The 24,823-nt window shown below is 39.5% G+C and overlaps 2 protein-coding genes across 7 annotated transcripts in view; one reads left to right on the forward strand and one right to left on the reverse strand.

Annotated features, from left to right (window-relative positions):
* CEP95 (centrosomal protein 95) overlaps nucleotides 1-20,486 on the forward strand; it is a 31,608-nt gene extending 11,122 nt beyond the window's left edge. For 2 of the 4 annotated variants that reach the window (XM_030534990.1, XM_030534987.1), the window contains exons 6-23: nucleotides 382-494; nucleotides 1,632-1,787; nucleotides 2,270-2,484; nucleotides 2,688-2,754; nucleotides 3,536-3,600; nucleotides 6,241-6,371; nucleotides 6,969-7,104; nucleotides 7,691-7,805; nucleotides 8,631-8,812; nucleotides 10,742-10,834; nucleotides 12,012-12,141; nucleotides 13,134-13,300; nucleotides 14,543-14,617; nucleotides 15,147-15,299; nucleotides 17,141-17,287; nucleotides 17,394-17,465; nucleotides 17,841-18,013; nucleotides 20,160-20,486. In XM_030534990.1, coding sequence (XP_030390850.1) covers nucleotides 382-494; nucleotides 1,632-1,787; nucleotides 2,270-2,484; nucleotides 2,688-2,754; nucleotides 3,536-3,600; nucleotides 6,241-6,371; nucleotides 6,969-7,104; nucleotides 7,691-7,805; nucleotides 8,631-8,812; nucleotides 10,742-10,834; nucleotides 12,012-12,141; nucleotides 13,134-13,300; nucleotides 14,543-14,617; nucleotides 15,147-15,299; nucleotides 17,141-17,287; nucleotides 17,394-17,465; nucleotides 17,841-18,013; nucleotides 20,160-20,181 — 2,212 coding nt within the window. In that variant the 3' untranslated portion in view covers nucleotides 20,182-20,486. The other 2 variants (XM_030534988.1, XM_030534989.1) reach the window with 2 other exon arrangements.
* Nucleotides 20,487-20,785: 299 nt separating this feature from the next.
* Nucleotides 20,786-24,823, reverse strand: part of SMURF2 (SMAD specific E3 ubiquitin protein ligase 2) — a 104,310-nt gene continuing 100,272 nt past the window's right edge. For all 3 annotated transcript variants that reach the window (XM_030534035.1, XM_030534034.1, XM_030534036.1), the window contains one exon: nucleotides 20,786-24,745. In XM_030534035.1, the coding sequence (XP_030389895.1) occupies nucleotides 24,646-24,745 (100 nt within the window). In that variant the 3' untranslated portion in view covers nucleotides 20,786-24,645. The remainder of the gene's footprint in view (nucleotides 24,746-24,823) is intronic.

The raw sequence follows: 24,823 nt of genomic DNA on the forward strand, positions 1-24,823 counted from the left end.
GCAGCAAGAGATCTAAAATTTGGATCAAGTATGTGTTTGCATTGCAAAGCCTAAGACAATTTGCAGTTTTAAGAATTTTTAATCCACCTTTAGTGGTGAATCTGCACAGTAATGAGTTATGTTCCAAACTTCCACTGTAGTCTCTGCATGCTTTTTGATTTAAATCACTGAAGCTTAGTTAATCAATTGTATTACATCTATCATGAAAATAAATGTATTTTTAAATTAGCTTACTCTGTGGAAACTGATCATACTCTTCTAAAAAGTAAAGGCCAGCTAACTGAAGATATAGAGTTAGGATTCTTCTGCAGCTCCATCTTGTGGCCTAGGCAAGCAAAGACTATTATTGCTAATAGATCTTCTGTGTTGTGTTCCTCTTAGGTCTTCCCAGTCAGATATTTTTGTCCCATCTTGGGAGGTAGAAGGATCAGAATCTACTAGTGAATTAATCAGGCTTGGGGACACTGCTCATTCATTTTCTCTAAGAAAGGAAGGTGAGTTTAAAATGTACCTTTAAGACTGTTCTATATGGACATGTACTCTTCTAGCAATTAAACATACACTGTCAAAAGTGCTTAGTATTTTTAAATATATGAAAGGTCTGGGAGCATGCTTGTAGAGCAAAAAGCTTATAGCTCCTTTTCTTTTGAAGGTTCCCTAAATGCTTCAGCTTATATATGGTTGGCACAACTGAGATGAAGCCACCTCTGGGGCAGATAGGGAAAGTCAACTGGCATAAAGTATGCTGCATAACTGTAGATCAGAGAAAACTTAGGTCAAGAGAAGAGGACAAATCTTTACTCTTACAAGTAACACCAGCGGACTTTGAATAACTGCCAATAGCAGATGGACAATATTATAATATAATTCTTATTTCACAGACAGAACTGCATGGTACCCAGTGCACTTATGTCAAGATAAGGTGATCCTGCCAAGATGGAAACATCTGGTTCCCTAGAGTTTAAGGATTTCAAACCTGATTTAGAGTTGACCATTATCAATCCCTTCTGGTTGAAGGGTTTTGTTTTTTGTCTAAAAAAGGACTACATAGTAAAACAGTGTGAATTAGACCCAGTTCAGAAGGACATGAAAGCATAACTGGATGACCTCAGACAATCACAGTATGAAATGTAAAATTATTGTAACAATGTTGCTTCAAGACACAATATGTAAACCCTAGCAATGAATTATTCTTTAAGCTTACTTACAGCAAACAGTTGGTAGGAGTCTGGGCAATTCAGAAATATTCTTTAAGGGAACCAGATGGCTCATGGAATTGGTAATAGGAACCACTTGGGCTCATTCTGAACACCAATAGCATTTTTGTTGACAATTTCCTTTGCAAAGCGAAGGACTGAATGGGTACTGAGGCTGACTTATCTTGCCCCTACAATGGCAGCTGAGCAAATCTGTGAATAATACTTTTGTCGCATACTGTGATGGATAAATACAATTTCTTGAAGTGTTTCAAATTCCACCTGCAACATTCTGCTGTCCCCACAGCAGTGAAGAGCATTAACTGCTAGTTACTAATTCAGTCCAATATGAACACTGTCTAAACACAGAGCTGACAGTAAAAATGCATTTAATTATTTAAACAAGTTTAACCTGCTTTCAAACACCACTTCCAGAGTTTCAGCTCCCTGAATTGTTGCCAGCAGAGAGAGGTAGGTCTAAGGAGATCAAGGAACCTGAAGATGCTGAGGCTACTGTGGCATCCTGTCAACTTGTGACATCATCTAGTCAGCTTTCCAGCTTCAGAAGAGCACTTGTAAAAGAGAGGGAAGGTGCGTGAAATACTGACTTCCTGAGAAATACCTTAGAAATTCTTTAGTCTTCCTAGTTCTGTTGGCGGTAATCCTCACAGCCATGGATTTGAGACTAGGAATATAGTAGCTGACAAAAGGCTTCTTAACTATTTATCTATAAGTAGTTCTTCGCCTTTTTTCCTTATTTCAGTTTTGGAGGAAGTCTGAATGGTCTGACACCTGATAAATCAGAAAACTAAGATGTTCATATGACTGTTTAACTAACTTAATGCTAAATTATCAAATCAGTTCTTCTAATTAGTTCCTCACACCCAAAATCCAAATTTTGCAGCATGCAGCAAAGATAAAAACTTCTGTCAATGTCTCTTATGTGTACTAAACTCTAGAATGACTGAGGAGTAACATGCTTATTCAAAGATGAAGCTGAATGAAAGTGTCCAGCTGGCATTTTTGTTAAATGGATTAACTGTGCCTATATATTTTTCATATTTGTCTTTAAGGATCAATGGATTCTGTTAATTCCACTGAATTTCTCAAAGAGAATTTGAGTTCCAGTGCTAAGAAGCTTGGGGAGCCCATACGCCCAGCTATTCCTTTGCAGCCACCATATCAGCCTCCTGAACCCAGGCCTCATTATTCAATGGGAAGGGAGTACCAAAGCTCAGCCAGACAGTCCCTAAGTTTCACTAACAGTCATGGACTTGAAGCTTCTGTTGTAAGTGAAAACTTCTTACTTGGTTTTATTAGTAAATATTTTTAGCTTTTCTCTATTGCATTTGTAGAATGGAATTAATGAGGTATCTATCTGAACTGTATCTCTGAATGTATTATTAATCTATGGCCTTGTCAAAACATACCTGTTCAGCAGGAAGAATACTGAATTGTTAATTTAATATGCATATTTACTTCTCTTTGCAGTTTGCAGAACCACTTAGACAAGAGTCAGCTACTTCTGATAGTGTTCCTCTGTCAAGACTCACCCCTGGTGAGAACAAGTTGTGCTTCATATTAAACTCTGTTCTAATGCAGTGTTAAATATTGGTGCTTGTTACTTTGAATTCATCATATTGGCATTGAGGGAAACATGGTTTTGAAAACATTCATCTATGTTTTGCTGTTCAAACCTTACTAAATTCAAATTTCTTAACAAATGTGAGCAAATTACTTCTGTCACAATGTCTGCAAGGGGAGTGAAAATAGGTCATAGTCAAAGGGGATTTATTGTGCTGAGAAGTAAAGTGTGCCCATTGCTCAACTGTGGTGTTCTTGGTTTTTTTTCCCTCCAGTTAATCCATTTAAGCTTTGTCTGTTTTACAGAAACTCATTGACAAAGGGTGCAGCTGAACTGGTGCGGAATAAACTAACTATGAATGTAGACTAAGACAAACTACGTTAATCCATTCCAGAAAGCATGGTTAAACCCTCCTAGTATAGACAAGTGCTTATTTTCTAACTTCTCTGTTGCCTTGGAGACGCTGGCTACTTTTCCAGTTTCCATTGCATCACCCTCTCAGATGTAGGTTTTGAATTTGTGTCAAGAAATTCTCCTAAAATTTAAAAAAAAAAAGTGTGTGCATGCCATAACTGAATAGCCACACATCTAATTACTGTCTTCCTTCCCCTATTATTTTACACTTCTTTTGACAAATAGTTTGTAAGCTCTTTGAGCCAGGGTCCCTGCCTTTTGTATTTGTTCTGTAAATCACTAAACACACTTGGCTGATGTGTAGAGAATAAATAATAAACACTGCTGTTTCTATTGCCAGTTTTTCCAGTCGGAGATAAGGTGGTGTCAAAAAATGAACTAAATGGCACAAATGATGTGGCCAAGGTAACTATGACTTTCCACTATTTGTAAAATCCATACATGCTTTAGACAGGGTTGCTGTAAACCTGCATACAGGGAATTTCTCCACGATTGTGCAGGGGATTTTTGGTATTCCTACCACCTTGCAGAAATGAAGCTTTCCTCTTAAACCTGTTGCTGCTTTTCTTTTCAAAACCTTGTGAATGTGACCTGATACAGTATTGACTTGGTGTGTCTACAAGCAGATTGTAAACTACATTAGTCATATCTCAATGGGATGTTAGCATTAACTGATGATGTAAACATTTGCATTTACATTGCTGACCAGTTCAGCAAAAGCACCCAGTTATTACACATCAGTTGGATTTATCTAAGGATGTTTAGAAAGAATATTTTAACCTCCTCCTTGCCTAGTATCTTACGATATTGGTGACACCCCAGAATCAGGTACCTCCAGAAAACTGAGACTTGCCTGGATTTCAACAGAGGATTTGCCTCAGTCTTATGCTCAGTCAGTGACCTGGCCAGATTACTTCCCCTTCCTTTTTGTCCTTGCATTTGCCCTTTGGAACAACTAGATAACCAGTTTGTGGGTTCTGAATTAGCAGATTTCATTCCACTCAAAGGGCCTCCAGGGAAACAGGTCCTCATAGGAAACTATCTGAGCAGGAGAAGAATACTTGCTCCACAAAGCACTTCTTGGCTGATTGAAGCCACTGTGGGGCTGACCTGCTATTTGGCAACATGAAAAGATAAGCTCTGATGGGCGGTGAGTAGGACTTTCAGAATATAGAGGACTTTACTCGTAACTTAACCAACAACCCTTCGTTTTAAGTCTTGCTATAACCAAATCAGCCAACGTAACATTGCAGTTCTAGTCTTTTACCCTCTGCTATGACAAAGGTTACTTGCAGGACTGAGGGTATGTTTTACAGTGAAATTAAAAACCCGAAGCTGGCCCATGCCCATTGACTTGGGCTTATGGGGTGCAGGTTAAGGGGCTGTTTAATTGTGATGTAGAGGTAGGAGGGTCCCAGAGGTCAGACATCTACACTACAATTAAACTGCCTCGTAGCCCAAGTCCTGTGAGCACAAGTTATCTGTCACAGACATAAACTTAGTCTCTGGATTCTTCCCAAAGCAGTCTATAACTCTTCCCTTCACGTTGCTGTGGCTGAGCAAAAAGAGATGTTAATGAACTTAAAGATACATGCTGAACAGTGCACTTACATTGACAGCCAATCAGATTTTTTTCCCCCTTTTATAAGTGGAAAAGTTCTTGTGCCAGGCTGTCAATCTACAGCCAGTTTGCTGTAAGATGATGCATGTCCTGGACTAGTCTGGTTAGTGGTAAATGATGCAACTACTTGCCACCTAGAGGATACAGACAAGAGCTAGATGTAGTAGTAATATGGACATGTTATCTGCCACTGATTAAAGATGAGACCCATCATGGTGATTTTTCACGTCTCAAACTTTCTAATAAAGTGAAACTTTCTTAAATGTGCTCAAAATATGGATTGCAGCTCAGAGGCCTGCTGGATATTTTGAGCTGGAATATGCTTGTGGGATCTGCAAGCCTCCTTAATTGTGGCAGGAGAGGGAATAAATGGTGGTCCTCTCCCAAATACCATTCACTTGGGGCATTGAGAAAAGACCTCGCTGCAGCTGTGAGATCCCTTTCTTCTGTTTGTTAGGAAAGAACTAGATAATTATGTTGACACTTAACTCAGAGATCTTTTAGAAGTTGCAGAGATGAATGGGGAAGTTAAAAGCTCTCAGCTAATGTTTGAGGCTGAATAGAAATCTCTCCATTCGATGTCTTATGTTCACATTTGAGATTATTTGCAATCCTAAAAGATAAATGAGTCCAACTTGTGTGGGGACATCTAACTGAACTGATTAACTTAATTTGGTGCAACTGCAATGCATAGACAAGTCCTAAATTTCTATCTTTTTAAAACTGGTTATGTTAGTTTAGATTGCACCTGTAAATTTATCCACAAGCTAAACCGCTATAAACCTGGTTTAAACACATGAGTGACACTTTCACCGGTTTACCAAGATTGGTATAAATGACACCGTTCATTAAACCAGTATGATGATGTAGGTCAGGCCTTACTTTTTAAATAGGGGCTGAAGTTCTTGATGATAAGGTAGCAGTATGGCATAATGGTATGTCTCTGAATCTATATACCTACTCAGTCTGAGCCCTGAGTTAGTTCTGTTGTGATCTCAATGGTTAATTGTTGAACAAACTTTTGTGTTATTCAGAATTAAGTGAATAGTCCCTTTACGTGCTTTGGAATTAGCTGTTCCAAAAAATAAATATTTCAGATGTCAAGAAATCACTTCTCTAGCTCTTGTCCCATGGTGACACTTGACCAGATTATGTGGGTCCTTGAAGTCTCCCATTATTTCAGTTTTATTAGACTAAACTGCTATTTTGACTTAACACTGACACTCAACACCCTTTTCCTGAGTAGGAGGCTGGTAGTTTAACTCTACTAATATCTAATCTTATGAGTTGAGATGTGTATTCATACAGACTCTCGTAGATGGTCCTCTCCAGGCCAGAAATTTGTTGCGTAGTCTATGTAATCTTTGAGCCTTTCACTGAAAGTTCATAATGAATTTGATCTCGCCTCCTCCGTTCTCTAACAGGCTCTTGATGTGGCTGCCTCACATACATCAACTACCTGCTTACACCAAGACATCTCACCAGGCACTGACGAGGTAACATCAGTAGCACGAATCACAAAACCTGAAACAAGAAGTCCGCCTAGTGGAAAAAGGTAAGTCAAGTTTTTTATACTGAATGAGTAACACAGGTTTTCAGTGCTCACTTCCTTATATAGGGGCTTTCACTTTTTGGCTGCTGCTCAGAATCCAGCCTAGGTAACAACCAAAGCTGGTTGGTGCTAGTAGCAGAGTGAGATGTGCAGACTTAGGTGAAGATCTAGAATATCTTTAGTCCTTTTAACAATGGCCTTTTAACTCAGATCTTTCTTCATACAGAGAAACCCATTTCTAAGAACCAAATAAAAATAAAATATTTTGTAAGAATCTGTTCTTGGTTTCTTGTTAGGGGAAAAACGTTCCAAATACTCCTAAAAAGGCTTGAGCAGCCACACAGGCTGTGACGTCTGAGTCTTATAAACACTCACTGTACAACTAGGGGAAATACTGGTATAAATGCTTTGGTGAATTCTGTCTCACCAGATCTGTTTCTATATAATTTCCTAATCTCATTTAAAACAAGAAAGTGAACTGCGTTCTGGATCTGTTAAGTAATAGTAACCTTTGACCATAAATCTTTGTTGGGACAAAAATGAAAATGTAGTGGTATATGTGCGGGTTTTTTTAAAAAAAAACCTCTCTTTTTTTTTTAGCAGATATGAAAATTTTATCACAGATTCATTTGGAGAGGAGCCCCTTTCCTGCAGAAAGGCAAAGGATAAATTATCTGAGCAAGAGCTGCATGAAATGTCAGAAAAACTCTCTCACAGGTTAAATGAACTAGATTTAGTAAGTGGGAATCTATTCTTGATAGCATTTTGGAATTTATCCAGCATTTGTAATAAGTGTGTGAAGCCTAACTAAAATCTAGGGAATCAGGTCAAACTTGGTAGGATTAACAGATGCATTGATTTCTAAAGGGACTTTAAACACAGCTTAGGTGCTTTTATGTAAAAGAATGGATGATGCTGCAGAAATAATCTTAAAGAAAAGAGTTATTTCATCTTGAATGAGAGAAATGTTGGTGACAGTACAAAATCTGCATTAACAGTCACCTTATAAAATACTACAACTTGGTTTAGGAGAAATACTAGGATTACATTATTGTGTAATTATCCAACCATTAATAATTTAGTTTATGTTGACATTCTGGAATTCTTGTACCACTGTTTAATCAGTAGTGGTATGTCTTTTGCTTAGCTTGATATTTCTTGAACTTGTTTCTATTAAATTCCCAGTGAAATGCAGAAGCTGAGTTCAATATATAATAGGACTAAAAGGAAATCTACAACTGGTACCTCTAATTTTGTTAAACATTTCTAGACTTTATTGGGATGAACTAATGAAATTGACCAGAATCATCTCTAATCAACAGATGTTGAAGAGAGCTTTGGGGGAGCATCCCAGGGAAGAGATGTTGACAGATGAAGATAAGCTGTCTCAGCACAGTGACAGTGTCATGGAGTATCGGGGAAGGAAACCTCACCCAGGTAACAATCCAGAGTGTGACTGTTTAAGCGCTGGGTGAAGTACAACCTTGTTAAAAGTAAAGCTTTCCTTCTCACTTAAAGTTGAAAGTAGAACACAACTCTTCTATAGTTTTATAGAGATTCAGAAGCCTACCTTCAGCCCTAAAACTATATCATTGGATGACATGCCCAAAGATATAAAATCCTGTTAGTAAAGTGTTAACTAAACATAACACCTAAACAGCTATGAAAGCTTCACTAGAAATGAAAAGTGAAAAACACAGAGTGACAAATGAGCAAAGTTCCGAATGCTACTATTGACCATACTGTGAGGGAGGGGAATACTGAAAAATGAGCCTGTTACCTTGTTATAACACACTATAGATGTCCAGTCCAAATATATAACAGTGATAATCATGTTATGTAACAATAACGTATACTGGCAAGGGTTGTAACACTGTTATATGGCTTGGTACAGTCTACAGATGCAAGACCAAAACATGTTATAACATGGCTCTGCCACTGTAAACATGTATAGCAGGCCCTAACTTTGAACCTTCTTAAAATACATTTTTGCTTCCTCTTTCTTCGCCCCGTTGTGATATCTTCTGGCGCTTCTGATTTGCTAAATACATAATTATGGTACAAGCCAGGAAGAACTGGAGGCTTGGGACAGGGAGGACTTTAAGATAAGGGTATTTGTTTTTAAAAATTACTTCCTTTGCTCCCCTGTTTAACTATTGGGAACATTTGGCACCCTTCTAGATTTAAGTCTATTCATCCTTACAGTTTTTGTTGCTAGTTTCTGATACTAGTTATAACAGCATTCACATCTTTATTTCACAGCTACCCCACATCCAAAAAGACTTCTTAGCAGACCACGGTCCCTTTCTCCATCCCCACCCTCATCCAGGTATCGACTTCACTCTGAGTTTGAAGATGCACTTCAGAGAGATGCCAGAGGCCAGATGGGGAAAATGCGTAGGCAATTGCAAAAGGAAATGGACCAGAGAAGAATAAAAGCAAAGGTAACTGTTTCTGGGTTACATTAGATCTGAATGCCCCTACAGCCTGGTTAGTGGGGTCATTTGGCCTATTTTGGGAATTAATTTTATTTCCACTTTACAGTTGTCCTAGTAAGAGGCTGGGTGTAGCAAAGATGCAGGCATTAATTCAGCACCTGCGCAGCACTGCCTCTTGCATTTAATACCTGCAGCAGTTTGAGTTATATGCAGAATAGGGAAAACTGGGAACCAAAGGATCTTTGCTGTCCATTTGCTGCTAACTGACAACATAGTTCTCAGATGTCAGTTATGGTGTACTACAATAGCCAAAATGAACTTATTAAAATTGCTTGAGGCTTGATGTTCAGCCCAATGCCTTGGGAAGTGTTATCAAACTGTCTAAATTATCCTGGATGACTGAATTTTGCTTACTATTGACAGTCCATGCATTAAGATTCCCCTACGTTAAACTTTTGGCCACCAACGGCCATGCATGAGCAAGTGGATTATGGCTCACTTCCCCCTTCTGAGGTAAACAAAAGCAGCCTCAAAGGGTAAAAGCCTCTCTGCTGTACAATCCTTTGTCTGGGTGAACATCTCTTCCTTTTCTCAGGGGTTCGCAATTCGTGTAGTCCTTTGCTCAGTTCTTCTCCAGCCTTCCTCCCAGGCCTCTCTCTTAATCCCACTCTGCTTAGCAAGATCAGCTCTCCTATCCTTCCCTAGTTTCCTCCTTGGCAGAGATGCTCATAGCACCTTCTGCCATCATTCCGCACACTGAGGAAAGCACCTTTTTTATATCCAGCATGCTTTGTTAGCAGCCTATAGTTCTCATGATTGCTGGACTACAAATCCCAGAATCCCTCATCTTTGGCAGAGGCCAAGTCACATGAGCAAGCAGAACTTTAATCCTCTCAAAGGCCCAAGCTTATCCTGCAATGGAGTAGCTTCAGAACGCTCATTCTTAAGAAATACGAGCCCAAAATTAATATCCCCAATGGGCAACTCAAAATACTGACTATCCCTGTGAAGAGCACGGTATACAGATGCCTAGCTGGAGAAGAGCTTAATCCTTTCCGGATTTATCTAAATTCCCAAAACAGTTATTAGACCTCAAAATATAGCTTCAAACAAAGATGTTCAAGTTTTGTGTGGGACAGTTAACACTGAACATCATGAATATTGACAACAGAAGTAACTTTATATTTGGCAAACTTCCTTCACCAGTGATGCTACTGCATGACCATTAGCTGTAGCTAATGGAATTGACCTAGCGCACTAATGCTGATGGCTGTACATAGGACGTGTTGTACGGTTTTATATGGCCACCCATCAGTCTATTAATTTTACATTGAAAATGCTCAAGGTCCCTAGAGAATTTCATGAAGTCTCTAGTTTATCTTTTTTTCGGGTATAAGCTCTGCTTGGGGTATTGTAATCTTTTAGTTGATTGGTTTATTTCAGGTTTTTTCAGTGTCATCATTATGGTGGAAAGGATTTTTTGTAGATCAAAGTGACCTGCTTTGTCCCAGAGGAATGCAACTGTTTTGATAATTCTTAAGCCAAAAATCCAGTTTTTAAATGAGGCTGGGGCTTGATCCTTAAATTGTTTTGAGGGGAGCCACTGGAGGAACGTGAGCAGCAGTCTGTTCTCACAGTGACCTAGTCCGTGGATAACAAGGGCAGGGTTTTTTTGTTTTGTTTTAAACAGAGTTTGTGTGGCGTCACATTCAGCTTGAGTGAATTATAGTAATTCACCCTGTAGATAAATGCATAAACCACTGTGGCCAGGTCCTTGTCCAGGAAGAAGGGGTAAAGCTTCCTAGTGAGCTAGAGGTGAAAGAAGCCCTTTTGTTACTAACACTAATTCATTTCATTTATGTGACTTCATTTGGACTGATTATCCCTTTTGCAGAGAGTAGAAATTCAGAATGAGTGTCTTATTTTGTTTTCTAGATGATGACGAAAGCATATGAAGAGGAATTAAGAATTTTTGAAGCTAGAGAGAAACTAGGCCTCTCCAAGCTGAGAGCAAAAGCCAGGGAAACGGTAGGTGAAGCTCACAAGAATAAATTAGATGGCGTTTGTTTAAACAATGTCTAAAAGTTACTCTGTGAATGCCTGCTATCCAGGCTACATGGATGATGCTTTTAAATGACATGACCCAGTGCTGACCCTGGCTTTAATACTAGTATAATAGATGCCGTAAACAGCTTTGTTCAGCTATACTTTGGGGATATGGTTAGCAGTATGTTATTTTCTTAGGGTATGTAGACCCCAAGGTGGGGAGGTTTAGGTAGTTAGTAATCCTTCAGAAACATCTTAGGGGTGGCACAAGGACCATGATTCTGGTATTAAGTTTTTCTTGTAGTGAGAATCTTCAGCTGGAAGAATTTAAACCAGCCTGGTAGGCAAGTGGCTAGTTTCTACTGCAGTATTAGAAAATAAGATTCAATAACTACACACCATTTGGTGGACTGGAAATTCCATAGAAGCAATCTTAATGCCTTGCATAGCTGAAGTAATCGCCTCAAGAGAAACAAATAGTGAGGATGTGCAAGGACACCAGGAGACCTCTAGCAAGGAAATAGATTTTCCCCCTAACTTTGGAAACATTAGCTTTTTACCTTCTTTGCTATTAGAATTAAAGAGCTGTCAGACTGCAACTTACTTACAGCTTGTACCCTAACTGCATTATTGTTTGCCTTTATGTAGCTCTTGCTAGGGGCTTCTTAGATGAGTCAGATCCTACAGTGCAGTCACTTTGCACCGCACTGCCACTGTAATGGGGTGATACACTAGATAAAAAAAAACAAAACTGGAAGGCTAAAGATCACTGCAAGGGTGAGTGAGTAGCATGGAGCTGACAGGGGGGTTCTCAGCACTATTTTATGTGTGCTTGTGTGTTGCAAGAAAAGGGAGCATGTCTGGAACACCTGCATGCCAGGCCAATCTGAGCTGTATTTTCAGCCCCGGGGGCCACTGCAGCCATGCATGGAGCACCCCCAGAATTAGGGTTGTGCAAAGGAGAGCTTGACACCTCCGTTGCATACAATCCTGTGACCTGCTTTTGGTGAATTTTTAGCCCTACAGTGTGGGATCTGTCTCACTGTGTGCAAATGGCCTTCCCAGAGACTCAAAAGCTACTTCAGTTCTGATATCCAAGCCATATGAACTACCACTCTTCCCCTTTCATACCTGTTCTCCATCTGTTTTACATCCTAAGGAACAAGAATACCAAGAAAACATCTTTAAAAAACCTCTAAAAATGCCTCCGCCAGTGAAAGTTTATTCTAGAAAAACCACACCTTGGATTCCAAGAGGAGGGTTTGCAAAGCCAAAGAAAGCAACTCCGAGTAAGAACCACAAAACTCTACTTGGTGGAAAACTGGCATCCTGCGAAAGCATCTGGTGAACTCCAAGAATAAAGGCATCTGGCCAACATATACCAGTCAGCTGTAGCATTTTTCCCCTTATGACCTCCAGATGTCTGGATTTTTGTAATGGAAGATAATACTTTGAAATAGACACAAACCATTGATGCACTGCTCAAACTGTGACCCATCCATTATCCAGTATGCTGAACAAGTTGCAGTGGAAGCAGTGAGTGCTCAGAGTGCAAGCCACATTTTTAGCAGCTGCATGCTGTGCATTCATTATATAAATCCACAGCCTGAATGGCACCCTGCTATACTGTCCTGGTTTCAGCATGGTTGAAGGGCACTCTTTCCATTAATAGTATAATTAATAAGTGCCCAATGATTTCATCTCTCATTCAGATCAGCCTGTGAAAGTTGAAATGTGAAAGACCTGACTCTTAAATCAATCCCTAATTAGAACATTACCTCTGTTGCTTCTGGGCTGGGACCTACTACCTCAATGCAGTATTTTCAGGGAATGAGAGGAGGATCCAGACAATGATTTGCTTCATTTACAAAATATAGGACCCATCATCAATACAACTGTTGGGCTTATTTTAAATAACCACATGCAGCTAGTGAGATTGACAGGAGCAAGGAAATCATTGTAGGGTTCTATAATGCTTGAAAAGAAGGGGGTGGGTGACAAGACTTTTTTTAAAAATGTCAACCCTCTAATACTGTAAAATAGATCTCTAGGAAAAATAGCTAATCAGATTGGCTTAAGGCTGTTCCCTTGGGGATGTTGTGAAGACAGATTGCAATACATCCTACTGAGAGACAATGCTACATCCTGGTAATAGAGCATATTAAACAGACCAGGTGTTCAGTCTGAAGTGGTTGCATAGCTTGGACTTAAACTCTCTGGAAGAACTACTGCTAAACTTGCTGTCTAGGAGCGTATTGATTAATCTGCTTTCATCCTGCAGTGAAAGTAAAGGACAATGACCTCCTCCCTCTGCTACTGGAAGAGTTTCCATACCTGCATATTTCCCAACACTCTATGAACAAAATGTGGCAACAGCAGCTTGCACAGATGGAACAACTGAAGTCTGCTTCTGGCAAAGACAGATCAAGACTGAAACTCCGAAGTGAAGTGAGACCCTCTCTTGTTCAGTATGAACACAGCCTCTTAGGCTTGACTGGGGGCAGTGCAGCTACACAACAGTACTGGCCACTAGACGACTGCACTAAGCAATAAAACCCAATCAATTGCACAGATACTGTGAAAGGTATTGGCATAATATACAAACTAGTCTCCAGGTTATCTTACGGTATGCCTACACTAGTGATCAATCTATTGGGGATCAATTTTATTGCATTTAGTGTAGATGCGATAAAATTGATCCCCGATCGCTCTGCCGTCGACTCCGGAACTCCACCACATACGAGAGGCGGAAGCGGAGTCAATGGGGGAGCGGCAGCGGTTGACTCACCGCTATCCTCATGGCCAGGTAAATAGACCTAAGATACGCTGACTTCAGCTACGCTATTCGCATGGCTGAAGTTGCGTATCTTAGGTCGACTCCTCCCCTAGTGTAGACCTAGCCTAAGAACCTGTATGGAATCTGAAGTCTGCTTTTCTTTAAAATGGATACAACTTTAAGGAGGCTGGAGTAATTTGGGCCTGGTTCTCTAAGCACCAGGCCTGTAAGGATCCCAGCTCCCTGGCTTAAAAGCTGAGCAGACTTCTTATCTCAGGGTGGAATAAGCATTGAAGAAGCATGTCATGTTAAAAGTGTAGGGGAAAGCCCATTGCTTATATTACTGCAGATTCAAACTCTGCAGATTCTCTGTCCCAGCTCTTTCATCTTGCAGTATTTGAATAGGTTTTCTCATGGTCTTTATTGTACAAATATATGGCATACATTTGGGTCAAACTAGCACTCACTTGGTCTCCAGCAGAGGTGGCTGTCTAAGGAAGAGCTACTCTGTAGAATAAGGAGGCACTCTTGAATTGTTAAAGTAGGGGGACTGAATCAGGACACCTGGGTGTTCAGTTCCTGATCTTAGCCATTCACTTGCATTTAACCTTCTATACTACTTTCTCTACAATAAAGATGGGAATACTTTTTCATCTTTGTAAAGCACTTTGAATTTCTCTAAGTGCTATTACATACAAAACCCTGTAGTTTAAAAGTTGTTCTTGGCATGCAGAATTTGTTAACTCGTTGAAGGGTTAATTCACCAATGCAAAATGAATCTTTTCTCTTTCCTTTCTCTTAACCACTGGAGGAGAGTACACTGAAGTATTGCTCCTCTGTTAGAAGTCCCATCACTGAGTGCCTATCCTGCAGAATTTATTAAAGCAATTGCCTGTCATCTTTCTTATCTCAAGGTAGAAGAAGCACTGAAGAAGCATGACCTCCTTGTTGACATCATAAAGAAAGATCAAGACCATCACAAGAGACTGGTATGTTCTTCCAAAGAGGATGCACAAAGCATATGACACTTACATGGTGATAGAGCCAAAATGATCGTACAGTTGTTGGTCTATGGAAGCAGCTCCCTACTGACTCCTGAGCAGCTGTGGTATTGAAGACTTTACCTAGTCTGTTTGCTGTATGTAGCCACTGAGGTCTTAGAATGACAGTGGGGTTACTGAACATGCTTGTGTTTCACTATTTAAAGAAGGAGCTTGGTGCATTAACAGGGAACAAATCCTGAGAATATGGGAGACAGAGGAAAAGATCTGTCTCTCCATGAGTGAGAGTTCAATCCTTGAAACACTAGTTTACCATAAGTGCTGATTCCTTAATTATACAGCACTGTGGATAGCACCACACTACAGTGGTCTAATCCTAAATGTAGTGCATGGTAGTAGAGTGGGGAGAATTTCCTTAATATTGATTTATTTAGTTAAGTTTGCCATAAAACCCTGCCCTGACTCTCCCTCTCCAGGAAGTGCTGGTGGTCTAATACCTGTTGATCTTATTCCTTAGCAAGAGTTTAAGCAACGCATATATCGGCAGAAGTTTGCTCAGAATAAAATGAGAGAGAAACGTCAGCAAATTGCTCGAGCCAAAAAGTACTATGAAGATTACCGTGTTCAGCTGCGTGCCAAAATGATGCGGGCTAGGACACGGGAAGAAAGGGTATGTGAGGTTGCTTTCTTCTTTAAGTGGGGCATTCTTGTTCTACTAGGGGAAAGACTCCAGTATTGAGTAAATATCTTTCCCCCTTTACTGTGTGGTGTGTATTTATACTTTTGAGAAATCAAAGTGTTAGTACAAAGAGTTTGAGGCCAAGTAAACTGAACAGCACAGGCCTTGGAGCTCCTAGCTCCTGCCTTCTAACTCTGGCTCTGATAGTTTTTCTGGCAGCAACCATCCTTGAGCCAAGAGCTTGTAAATTTCCACATGGTCTACTCTTCTTGGAAGAAGGCAGGCATAAGACTATACCTGCTGGTCAGCCAGGTCCTAGATGAAATGATTGTTCTCTGTGTTCTGCCACACACAGTAGAGCAGCCCCCTAAACAAAAGCTAGAGTTAACTTTCACTGTCAGGCAACAAAGGAAGCTACTAGGCTTAGTAAAGGTGAGTGTGGGAGTGGGTGGGGGGACATCAGAGGGAACTATTTGGGGAAAGGAGTTCTCTTCACAATGAGATCATAATGCTGAGCTTAGAGGATGTTAGTATCATAAGTAAGGCCACCAATGTTCCCTCTAATTTTTTCCATCCGTGTGCAGAATGAATTTTATGTGCACCCATATCGAGGTGATGTGCATCATGAGGAGAAACAAAAAAAACCTAGATAGAATATATTTTTTAAAAGTTACCATAGGAATAATTACTCCACACAGGACTGTTAAGCATTTTAGAACTCACTACTCACAGAATTAAATCTAAGCATATGAGAGAGAGAAAAATTATGAAATACATAGACCAGTCAAAAAACTAAAACAACAGCACTTTGAAAGAATACAATTGCAGAGAATACATATGCATTGCAGGAAGTAACAACAATACTACAAGTATGTGTTGGGAGGTGAGTGATACACACACCAAGCCACGCACTGCCCCTTTAAGTAGCTCAGCACTCACCAGCCTGAAGCCTGTTTTGTTCAGACACAAGGAAGCTCTGTTTGAGGTCTCACTCCTAAGCCCTGTTGTCCTCCCTGCTCTGCAGAGATGGGGTACTGGGGATGAGGGGAAGGGGATACCCGACATCAGCCCCTCACCTTCCCTGCTCTGCACAACAAGCAGGAGGTTCCCAGGAGCAGCTGGCCAGGGGTTCGAAGGCAGAGGGCAGGAGCAGTGTGGCAGTAGGGGGAGGGGCACCTGAAGTGCACAGCACTTCATAGACTGCTAGGTGGCCATGCAGCTTAGAGGGAACTTTAAAGGCCACCTAAATTTTCCTTCTGAAAAGTGATTAAAAATGACACCACCTCACTCAACCAATTAGATCCTGTTTAATGTTTAAAAACCCACTTCATTTATCTCATTCACTACTGTAAATTCAATAGCTACGGGAGAACAAGCTGAATCCTATTCCTATTCCTTCCATATATCAACTCATTGCAACAGTGAGAGCAAATGCTGCCATCTGTTATATCTTTTACCCTGATGAGCACAGTGATGTTTAGAGGTGTAACAGATTCTGTCCTCTGATTAGTGGTGATGTGAGGAGAGAACTGTGCCTGAAGTTGCAGTGAGGCCATGTTTGTTCTGCGTAAACAGCAAACTTTATATGTAATTGAGACAAACATGGAACCTCTCAATGCAACTTACTTCTCTTTAGAACAGAACTTTCCCCTCCAGTGTTTAGAGGATTTTTAGAAGGGCCTGTAGGCAAGGTGGGACACTTCCTAAAGTTCTGTGGCTTACATGTGCAAGCTGGTTCTGTTACACTTAACCCCATAGGGTAGATGTACCCTACACCAGAAGGAGGAGTTTTTTCCTCTGGTTATACATTTAAATACCTTAACTGTTGGCAGATATTTAAGAATCTATTTGAAGAAGGCTTAGAAATTCAGAAGCAAAGGCTGCAGGAGATGAGAATGTATAGTAAAGAAAAGCGTGCTGAGCAAAGAAGAATACACCAGAATGAACTGGAGTCCATGGAGAACTACTACAAGGATCAGGTAGGCTTATTTGACTGCATCCAAGACAATCTGTCCACTTTTCAATCTTTAATTGGTAAATCTTTCATATCTTATTGAGTTCTAATTCAATGTTTATTGTACTCAGTTTTCAATGCTGGCAGAAGCTGTATCACAAGAACGTCAAGAAATCCAAGCCAGAGAGAAAGCACAAGCAAAAGTAGGTGTATACCAAACCCAGGGGAAAAAATGCAGAAATTGGTCTTGTTTTTGGCTTAATTGGCTTGTGAGTTGCTTGGGCTTTTTATTTTTTGATCAGCTCCCAGCAAGGGGTGGCAAGCAGGGTTAAGGGGGAGAGAGAGTCAGGGGTGCACAGCAGGACCACAACAGTCGCAGACTGCACACTGTGGGGATCTAGTCACAAGAGTGTTGGGATTCTTAGGGATTGGCTTGTTTTGAAATGAGATTAGCTTGATTTTTGGTTTATTGTAAAAGTCAATGCTTATTTACTATGTGAAAGTTAGCAACTGTGTTCCAGTATGCAAGTGATTTCTTGTTCAGAGTTGTTTTGGTAAATCTCAGTATTCTTTTTAAGACACTGCACAAAACAAAAAGGGAGTTAAGATCAAAGATGGAAAAGGAAATACAGCAGCTGCAGACACTGATAACTCAAAATGACGATGACTCCTTCTTCCGAGAGCTGGAAGCAGAACGACTGAAATCCAGACTTCAAATGGCTTCTTTTCAGTATAGCAAAAGCTATTTCTTGTAAGACTTACTTTAACTATTAAATATCAATGCAGCTTTTATATCTGGCTAAGAAACTGTTAAGGGTATGTTGGGGAATTGCCACAACCAGAAGGTGGTGGCTGGTTGTTCTGTAAAATGTTGTCGGTCTGGTTTGCAGCGTCAAAGGCACAGTACTATGGCTGTAAGTGTCAGTAACTAGGACTTGAATATTTTTAATATATCTTTTAATAAAGTTAAACTAATTACATGATTGTTTAAACTTGATAAAGGAGACTCAGACTATTTCAAGCTACCATTCAGCCTCCAGGTCAAAGTTTTGCTGAAGAGTATGACCTACCTGTCTATTCTCAGTACTCTAAACTTTAAGGAGCTGAATATTAAAATTCCTACATATCAGTGCTACATTATTTGGGCATTTTAGGTTGAATCAATGCCTCTGAACTTCTGACTACAAAGTAATGAAACTAGAAAAGTGGTGGCAGCTCTTTAAAACAAAGGAGCACTTGCTCAAGTTCCTTGTGAGAGAGCAGGTCAGAATGGGGGTTTCCTTCCACCTTTGACATACAAATCAATTATTTAAATGTACCCCAGGGGCGGGGGGAAAAGGACTTCACTACACTGTACACAGCATTACAGCATAGTGCTTATGGGATACATTTACATATGATGTAACCAGGAATATATTTTTGTAGTGTTTTAGCTCTTAAATAGCTAGTACTAAATGAGATTACAGTAATTGTGCCTAGTGATGTCCTCAAACAAGACTGTCATCTCGTTCTTAATCATTCACACACTTCAAAACCTAGAACACTTTTTGCTAAAGAATAAAACTGGTAGAAGACCTTGCAGGCTCTTAATTACTTCCTAGAGTGAGCATATTAGTGTCCTTTTACATTTCAATTTTACAGTGGTTTCTCTATCCAATTACTATCAGCAGATGGCTGCAATAACTCCAGTTATAGGCACTACTTATAGTCTACCTTCATGGTGGGAATATCTACAACAGTCAAACCATGTTAAGTATTTGCACATGGTTGAGGTAGACTTTAACCAAGCTGTTTTCAAGACCACATGGTTTGCGTCACTAAGCTACTTGGAAAGATGCTGTCCTAGGAACATGATGCAAGCATTTAGACCTAAAACCAGCATCTTGTTACACTAACTCTAGTTTATTTGAGAACACACAAGGAAGCAGTGGGTTTGACACTAATGGGGTAAAGTAAGATGCATTATACTTGCATTCACCATTCTCAATGCAAAACCTATTCAGCTATCATGCTGAGGTAAGACAGACTAGGTCACCACAAACTGACAGTACATTTAAGGCAAAGACCCTACAGTTCAACCTGAATTTAGTGACTTAACCTCCAGCTACAACTTGCTGTCAGCAGTTGAGAGGTGGCTCTTGTACCTGTCTTTTGTAAAGCTGTCATTTACCTCTGCTACTGAAATACATAGGCTAGTAGATTAAGTGAAGGAATAAGCCTAAGTGCACAGGTTCTAGTTAGAGCTCACCTACAAACAGTGTTAAAGCCTTATAGGCAAAGTAACTAGGGATGTTAATAGGCTTGAAAAATAGCTGACACATTAAAGCACAGTGCTGATTAGTAGGCTAAGGATTAAGTCTCTTGCTGTTTAATAAAACTAGAAGATTTAGATCCACCCCCTAGAATATACTCTCTTCACTAAACAGGACCCAAAGCAGAATTTTCAGTAAAAGGCCTTGCCTAAAGTTGGTTGTTCCCTATCTGATTAGCTGCTAGAAGCAAAAATCTTTGGGATTTGCTTGTATAGGACTATTGGTACCTGTCACTCAACACTGAGGGCATGGCCTGATAAGAGATGACAGAAAGCAATTTACAAGAGAAATAGAATTACTCAGTCACAAGAGCATTCAGTAGATTTAATCTCATGCATGTGGGGAAAAAAAGTTCACACTAGCCTTGGTGGGGAAAGTAGAGAATTGTAACTTGACTGAAGCTTCTGACAGCTTAAATAGTTTTTCCTGTGGCAATAGCCCTGTTAAATACAATTTACAGAATCACTTCCAAACAGTTAACACACTAAAAGAGACCAATCCCTTCTCCCCACTGCCGTCCAATGAGTTGGAAAGACGACAAAGTATTAATTGATTTGATTTCATATTTATATATTTTCTTGCAAGGAATTCTGTTCAGATTAGCTAAAGCCAGCAGGAAAGTCACCCCTTCACTGATAAAGAGAGAAATTCTCCTTTGAGACATGTTGATACTCAAGTGATTACTGTTAAAAGCCACAGAGGGAGCTGGGAGAAACAAAGTAAAGTGGAACCTCAGCATTATGAAGTCACCAATCAACCAACCACACACCTCATCTGGAACCAGAGGTATGTAATCAGGCAGCAGCTGAGACAAAAAAAAAGCGCAAATACAGTATTGCACTGTATTAAACCTAAACTACTAAAAAAAATAAAGGAAAAGCACCGTTTTTCTTCTGCATATTAAAAGTTTCAAAACTATATTAAGTCAATATTCAGTTGTAAATTTTGAAAGAACCACCATAATGTTTTGTTCAGAGTTATGAACCTCCATACACTGAGGTTCTACTGTGCAAGGGAAAACTTGCTACAGTGTCCATTCCTGAATGCTGTTTTAAGGCTTAATACTTGCTGTATATGGAAGTAAATATAAGAAGGCATCAGATTAGTTTCATACCTTGTACAATATACTCTATGATTGGATCTGACTCCCTGAACACCTCTAAAGTTACAAATGTAAGTCAAAGTAAACCTTTAATTAAAAACTTTAAACGTTTTTAAACCATTGATGCTGTGACAGTGCAAACAGCATACAATTTATTGCTCAACTTCTGCATGGGTACATTGTTTTTAAAAACCATTTTATACAGATGTTTTGTTAAAGCTCATGTAACGGATGGCAATACAAAGAATATCAATGCTAAAAACACTCTGTAATAAATATAATAGAAATGAGAAAATAAAACAGTTTGTGGAAGGAAAATTATACTTGAGTATAAACTAATTACAGCTACAGACAAAGCTTGGGACATGGTAGAGTCAAAAACCTACTATATAGTGTTAAATACAACAAATGGCACCTGTTAACTATTTGGTGCAGTTTAAAATCTGAAGCAATGTGAGCATGCTACATTAAGCTGTATAATGCATACTTATGATATAGAAGCAAAGCTTTTACTTCCATCAATGCAGCCAGTTTAAACGCACCAGAAGTTTAATACAGATGTACTGTTGTACAACAAAAATACAAAAGGAAAACTTGTGTGCTCTGGACTCTAGTATACGACAAAAAATGGTAAAAAATAAATCAGTTTAGGAAAGCTGAACCTATGTGCAAAAAAATTAGAATACATCCTATACAAAGCACCATCACAAAACTTTACAGTGAGAAATTAAATCCTCTGAAATTCAACTATGCGCTGTATATTTGAAATCTATAAAATAGTCACTGTTCATAATTAAACATTCGTAACGAAAAGCAACAGCATGAAAACATGATGCAGCATTTCTCTAAAACAACTTTATGCAACTAAAGAATGGATAAAGTAAAACCCAGTAAGGACAAGCTGAAATAAATATTCACATTAATCATGGGGTGAAAGTCCACGGTTCAATGCAACATAGGGCTTAGCACCAGTTTGAGGGAAAGCGGCTGACATGATTTTGGAATTAAACTTTCATGGGTCAATATTTCTGCAAAATGTATTAGAAAACTTCTGGCCAGCTGGGGTGCTTTATTTAAAGCTCTTAGTTATGAAGGTAAAAAGGCACTCCAAATACTTGAGATATTCCTCATAACTGATCAAATATGTAGGAATATTAATTTTGTCTATCCATGTCCATAATATTTTAATAAGTTAGATTTTATAACATGAAACTGGTGGTACTAGAGGGATTACACAACACCAAAATGCCTAGCAAGAAAGTAATTCACCTACAGCTAAAGCTGCTGTGAAACTTCAAACACTGGATTAGGGTCTTTTGTTTTGTGTGCAAATTCTAATAAACCCTTACATTAGACTCAACATCTCAAACCTATAGGAGGTTAGGAGAGGGGCCAGCGACAGCTGCGTGTTCTGGCTGTTTAGTGCAGGGAGTAGACTACAGTAGGGAGGGAGATGCATCCCTGAAACAGTAGAGGCCAGATGCCATCAAGAGACCTTGTACAGTGGCAGCTCAGAAGAGGCTCTGAGCTGCAGCAGTCAAACCTGGGGATACAGTATTTGTGCTCGGTATCCCCGGTCTGGGTCCTCTAGTGTAACAGATCTGCATTGCCCCTCCCCAAGGAGTCACTTGTTCTATTCGTACACCACAGGGAAGAGCTGCTTGCAGGATTGGGGAGTCACATGGGACAAGACTTGTCTGTGGGAAAAATCCCAACCATACCTTGGGCAGGAACAGCCACCTCCCCCAGAGAGTAGTGCTGTCAATAGGCCATTCCTTTTGGTTGAAGAATGTAGTGAGACCATCTCAGGAGCCATGCACACCAAGGCCTTGCGAAGTCACTAATGAAGTTTCCAGCCTGTGAAGTGACAAACGAACTCTGTCTCTAGAGAACAATCCATCTCATGACCCTCAGAGTTTGGGAAGGTCTCAGAGGCAGTGTTACCACTCAACGTGACTGAGCTCAGCACAGAGCTGCAAGCCCTCCAAATGAGGAAAAAGGTCTGGCAGACTGCAAGCCCTGCTGCCAAAGCAGATCTCTTGGCTGCTTCCAGTGTGCATCAACAAGCAACTAACCTCTCCACCATGCACACGCCCAGATTGGTATGTTTGTTATGATTGCTAGAGGCTGCTTGTTCTACTACTGAAGAAAATAAGTGAAAATGTGGATTTGGGCTATCAATGATGGTATCATCTCATTACGACTGCTCTCAAATAGACATACTGTTAGGCTATTAACAGTCATTCTAATGACCACAGTCCATTATTAGCTTATGTGCTGTAGCAGTCAGATTTGGCAGAATGAATTTATATGTTGACATTCAAACTACGTAGAATAGACAAGACAAAAAAAATCACTAGTTCATTATATAACTTATGCTGTGAAAGGAAATAATTGCTTACATCCCATTGTGTTAGTAAGTTCAAGATTCTTGTTTCTTATCAATGTAAAAATAGTGCAGATTTCTTATGATTAATTATGATCCGAGTTAAAAAAAAAAACAACCAACCCAACACTGATTAGAAAAATGGAATTTACCTCCAAATGTTGCTGCCCTCATTACTGTGCCAAAGGGCAGGCAAAATGCCAGTTGTATATTACAGATCATGCAGAAGAATGCTGCTATAAAAAATGTGCAATGAGTAGCCTACCTTTTCCATACCCCAAAAAGACAGCACGCTGACCTCACAGTAGGATGCTCATTTAAACAGCCCAGGATTCGCTCCACTGGTAGTGCATTATGTTCCCATTTGAACTGTCCAACCCACATTTTAACTCTTATGTATATTTACTCTCATCCCTACAACCAGTGACAATGTTGTGCTTTACCCACCTCATTTTCATAGCACATCACGTCGTGCGTGTTTGTTAACTGAAGAGCTTTTGCAATTTGAGTTAGTTACTTTTCCTTATTTGTAATTTGTGCAAACCCACAAGACATGAGCAGCCAAACAAAGATTAAAGGTGGTTTACCTAATAAGTCTTTAAGCATCAAAAAGTACACAATGTGAATTGGCTGCATTTGAACATAAAAAGCTTTGGTTGATTAGATACAGTGGGTTCTGAAACAAACTGATGACTAGGCAGAAGGCTGTCAACATTACCTCATCAGCATGCTTTAAGAATTTTTTTAAAATGTAGCATTTGTTTTAAATTGAAAGCAAACCAAAAATACTCTCGACAATATTAACTTGTTACAAAAATGCTTGTTTAAAAAAAACTGAAATGACTAATGCTCTTTAAAAAAGGATTCTTCCACATTTAACACAAAGTACTGTACCAAATGCAGTATTTCAGACTAGGAATCTGACAACTGATAGAAACAGGACACAGAACTTCATGTCTGTAATTCACGCTTGAAAAATATAAAAAGCCCAATTCTGGGTAACATTTAAGTTGAACATACAATGCAGAATACAATATTTCACTATAAGAAAACGCAGTTAACATGTAAGTGGCTGTAATTAAAAAGGTTAACGACTCTTTTAGCCAATTTTATGCAAAGTTAGAATAATCCAAAAAAAATTTTTTTTTTTAAAAATAGCAGGTATAGATGCTGTTCAGTATGTTTACTCAAGCTGAAACGTGATTTGTACCGACTGCTGAAGTTGTGTCTTCTTGTCTGTGAGAATAGAAATCAGGTAGGCAAATAGAACAGATTACCTTTTACAAAAATAGTAGTAGTCTTTAAGTGTAGAATACTGCTTAACTGTCAAAATGTAGTAAAAGTCAGCATTCTGTATGGTCAAGATATTAGTTTTTAATAGCAGCTGAATGGTTCCGTGGCAAGAGCCACAAGACCTATTTTCTTGAAGAAAAAAAATCCAAAATTGTCCTTTTCCTCACAGTGTTCTTGAGTAAAAGAGGAAAAGCATTCCTGTATTTCAAGCATTTCTTGAGTCTTGGCTGCGGGGAGGGCTTTCTAGCTGACAGGAGTATAAATAGAGTCTCAAGCAAGTCTGCAAAGGGTCATTCCACAGCAAACCCACATGTTTCTTCAATGGCGGTTAGCAGCTTCTCATACAGCTTATCATAGCTTTCATAGGGAGGAATGTCTATTCGATTAAAGCTGTTAACAAAAAGCAAAGTCTTTTTAGTATGAGTTTCAGCTCTACTGAGAAATCCAAAATTGATGCAGTTCTGTTGC

The sequence above is a fragment of the Gopherus evgoodei genome, chromosome 15 (genome assembly GCF_007399415.2).
Source record: "Gopherus evgoodei ecotype Sinaloan lineage chromosome 15, rGopEvg1_v1.p, whole genome shotgun sequence".
Lineage (NCBI taxonomy): Eukaryota > Metazoa > Chordata > Testudines > Testudinidae > Gopherus > Gopherus evgoodei.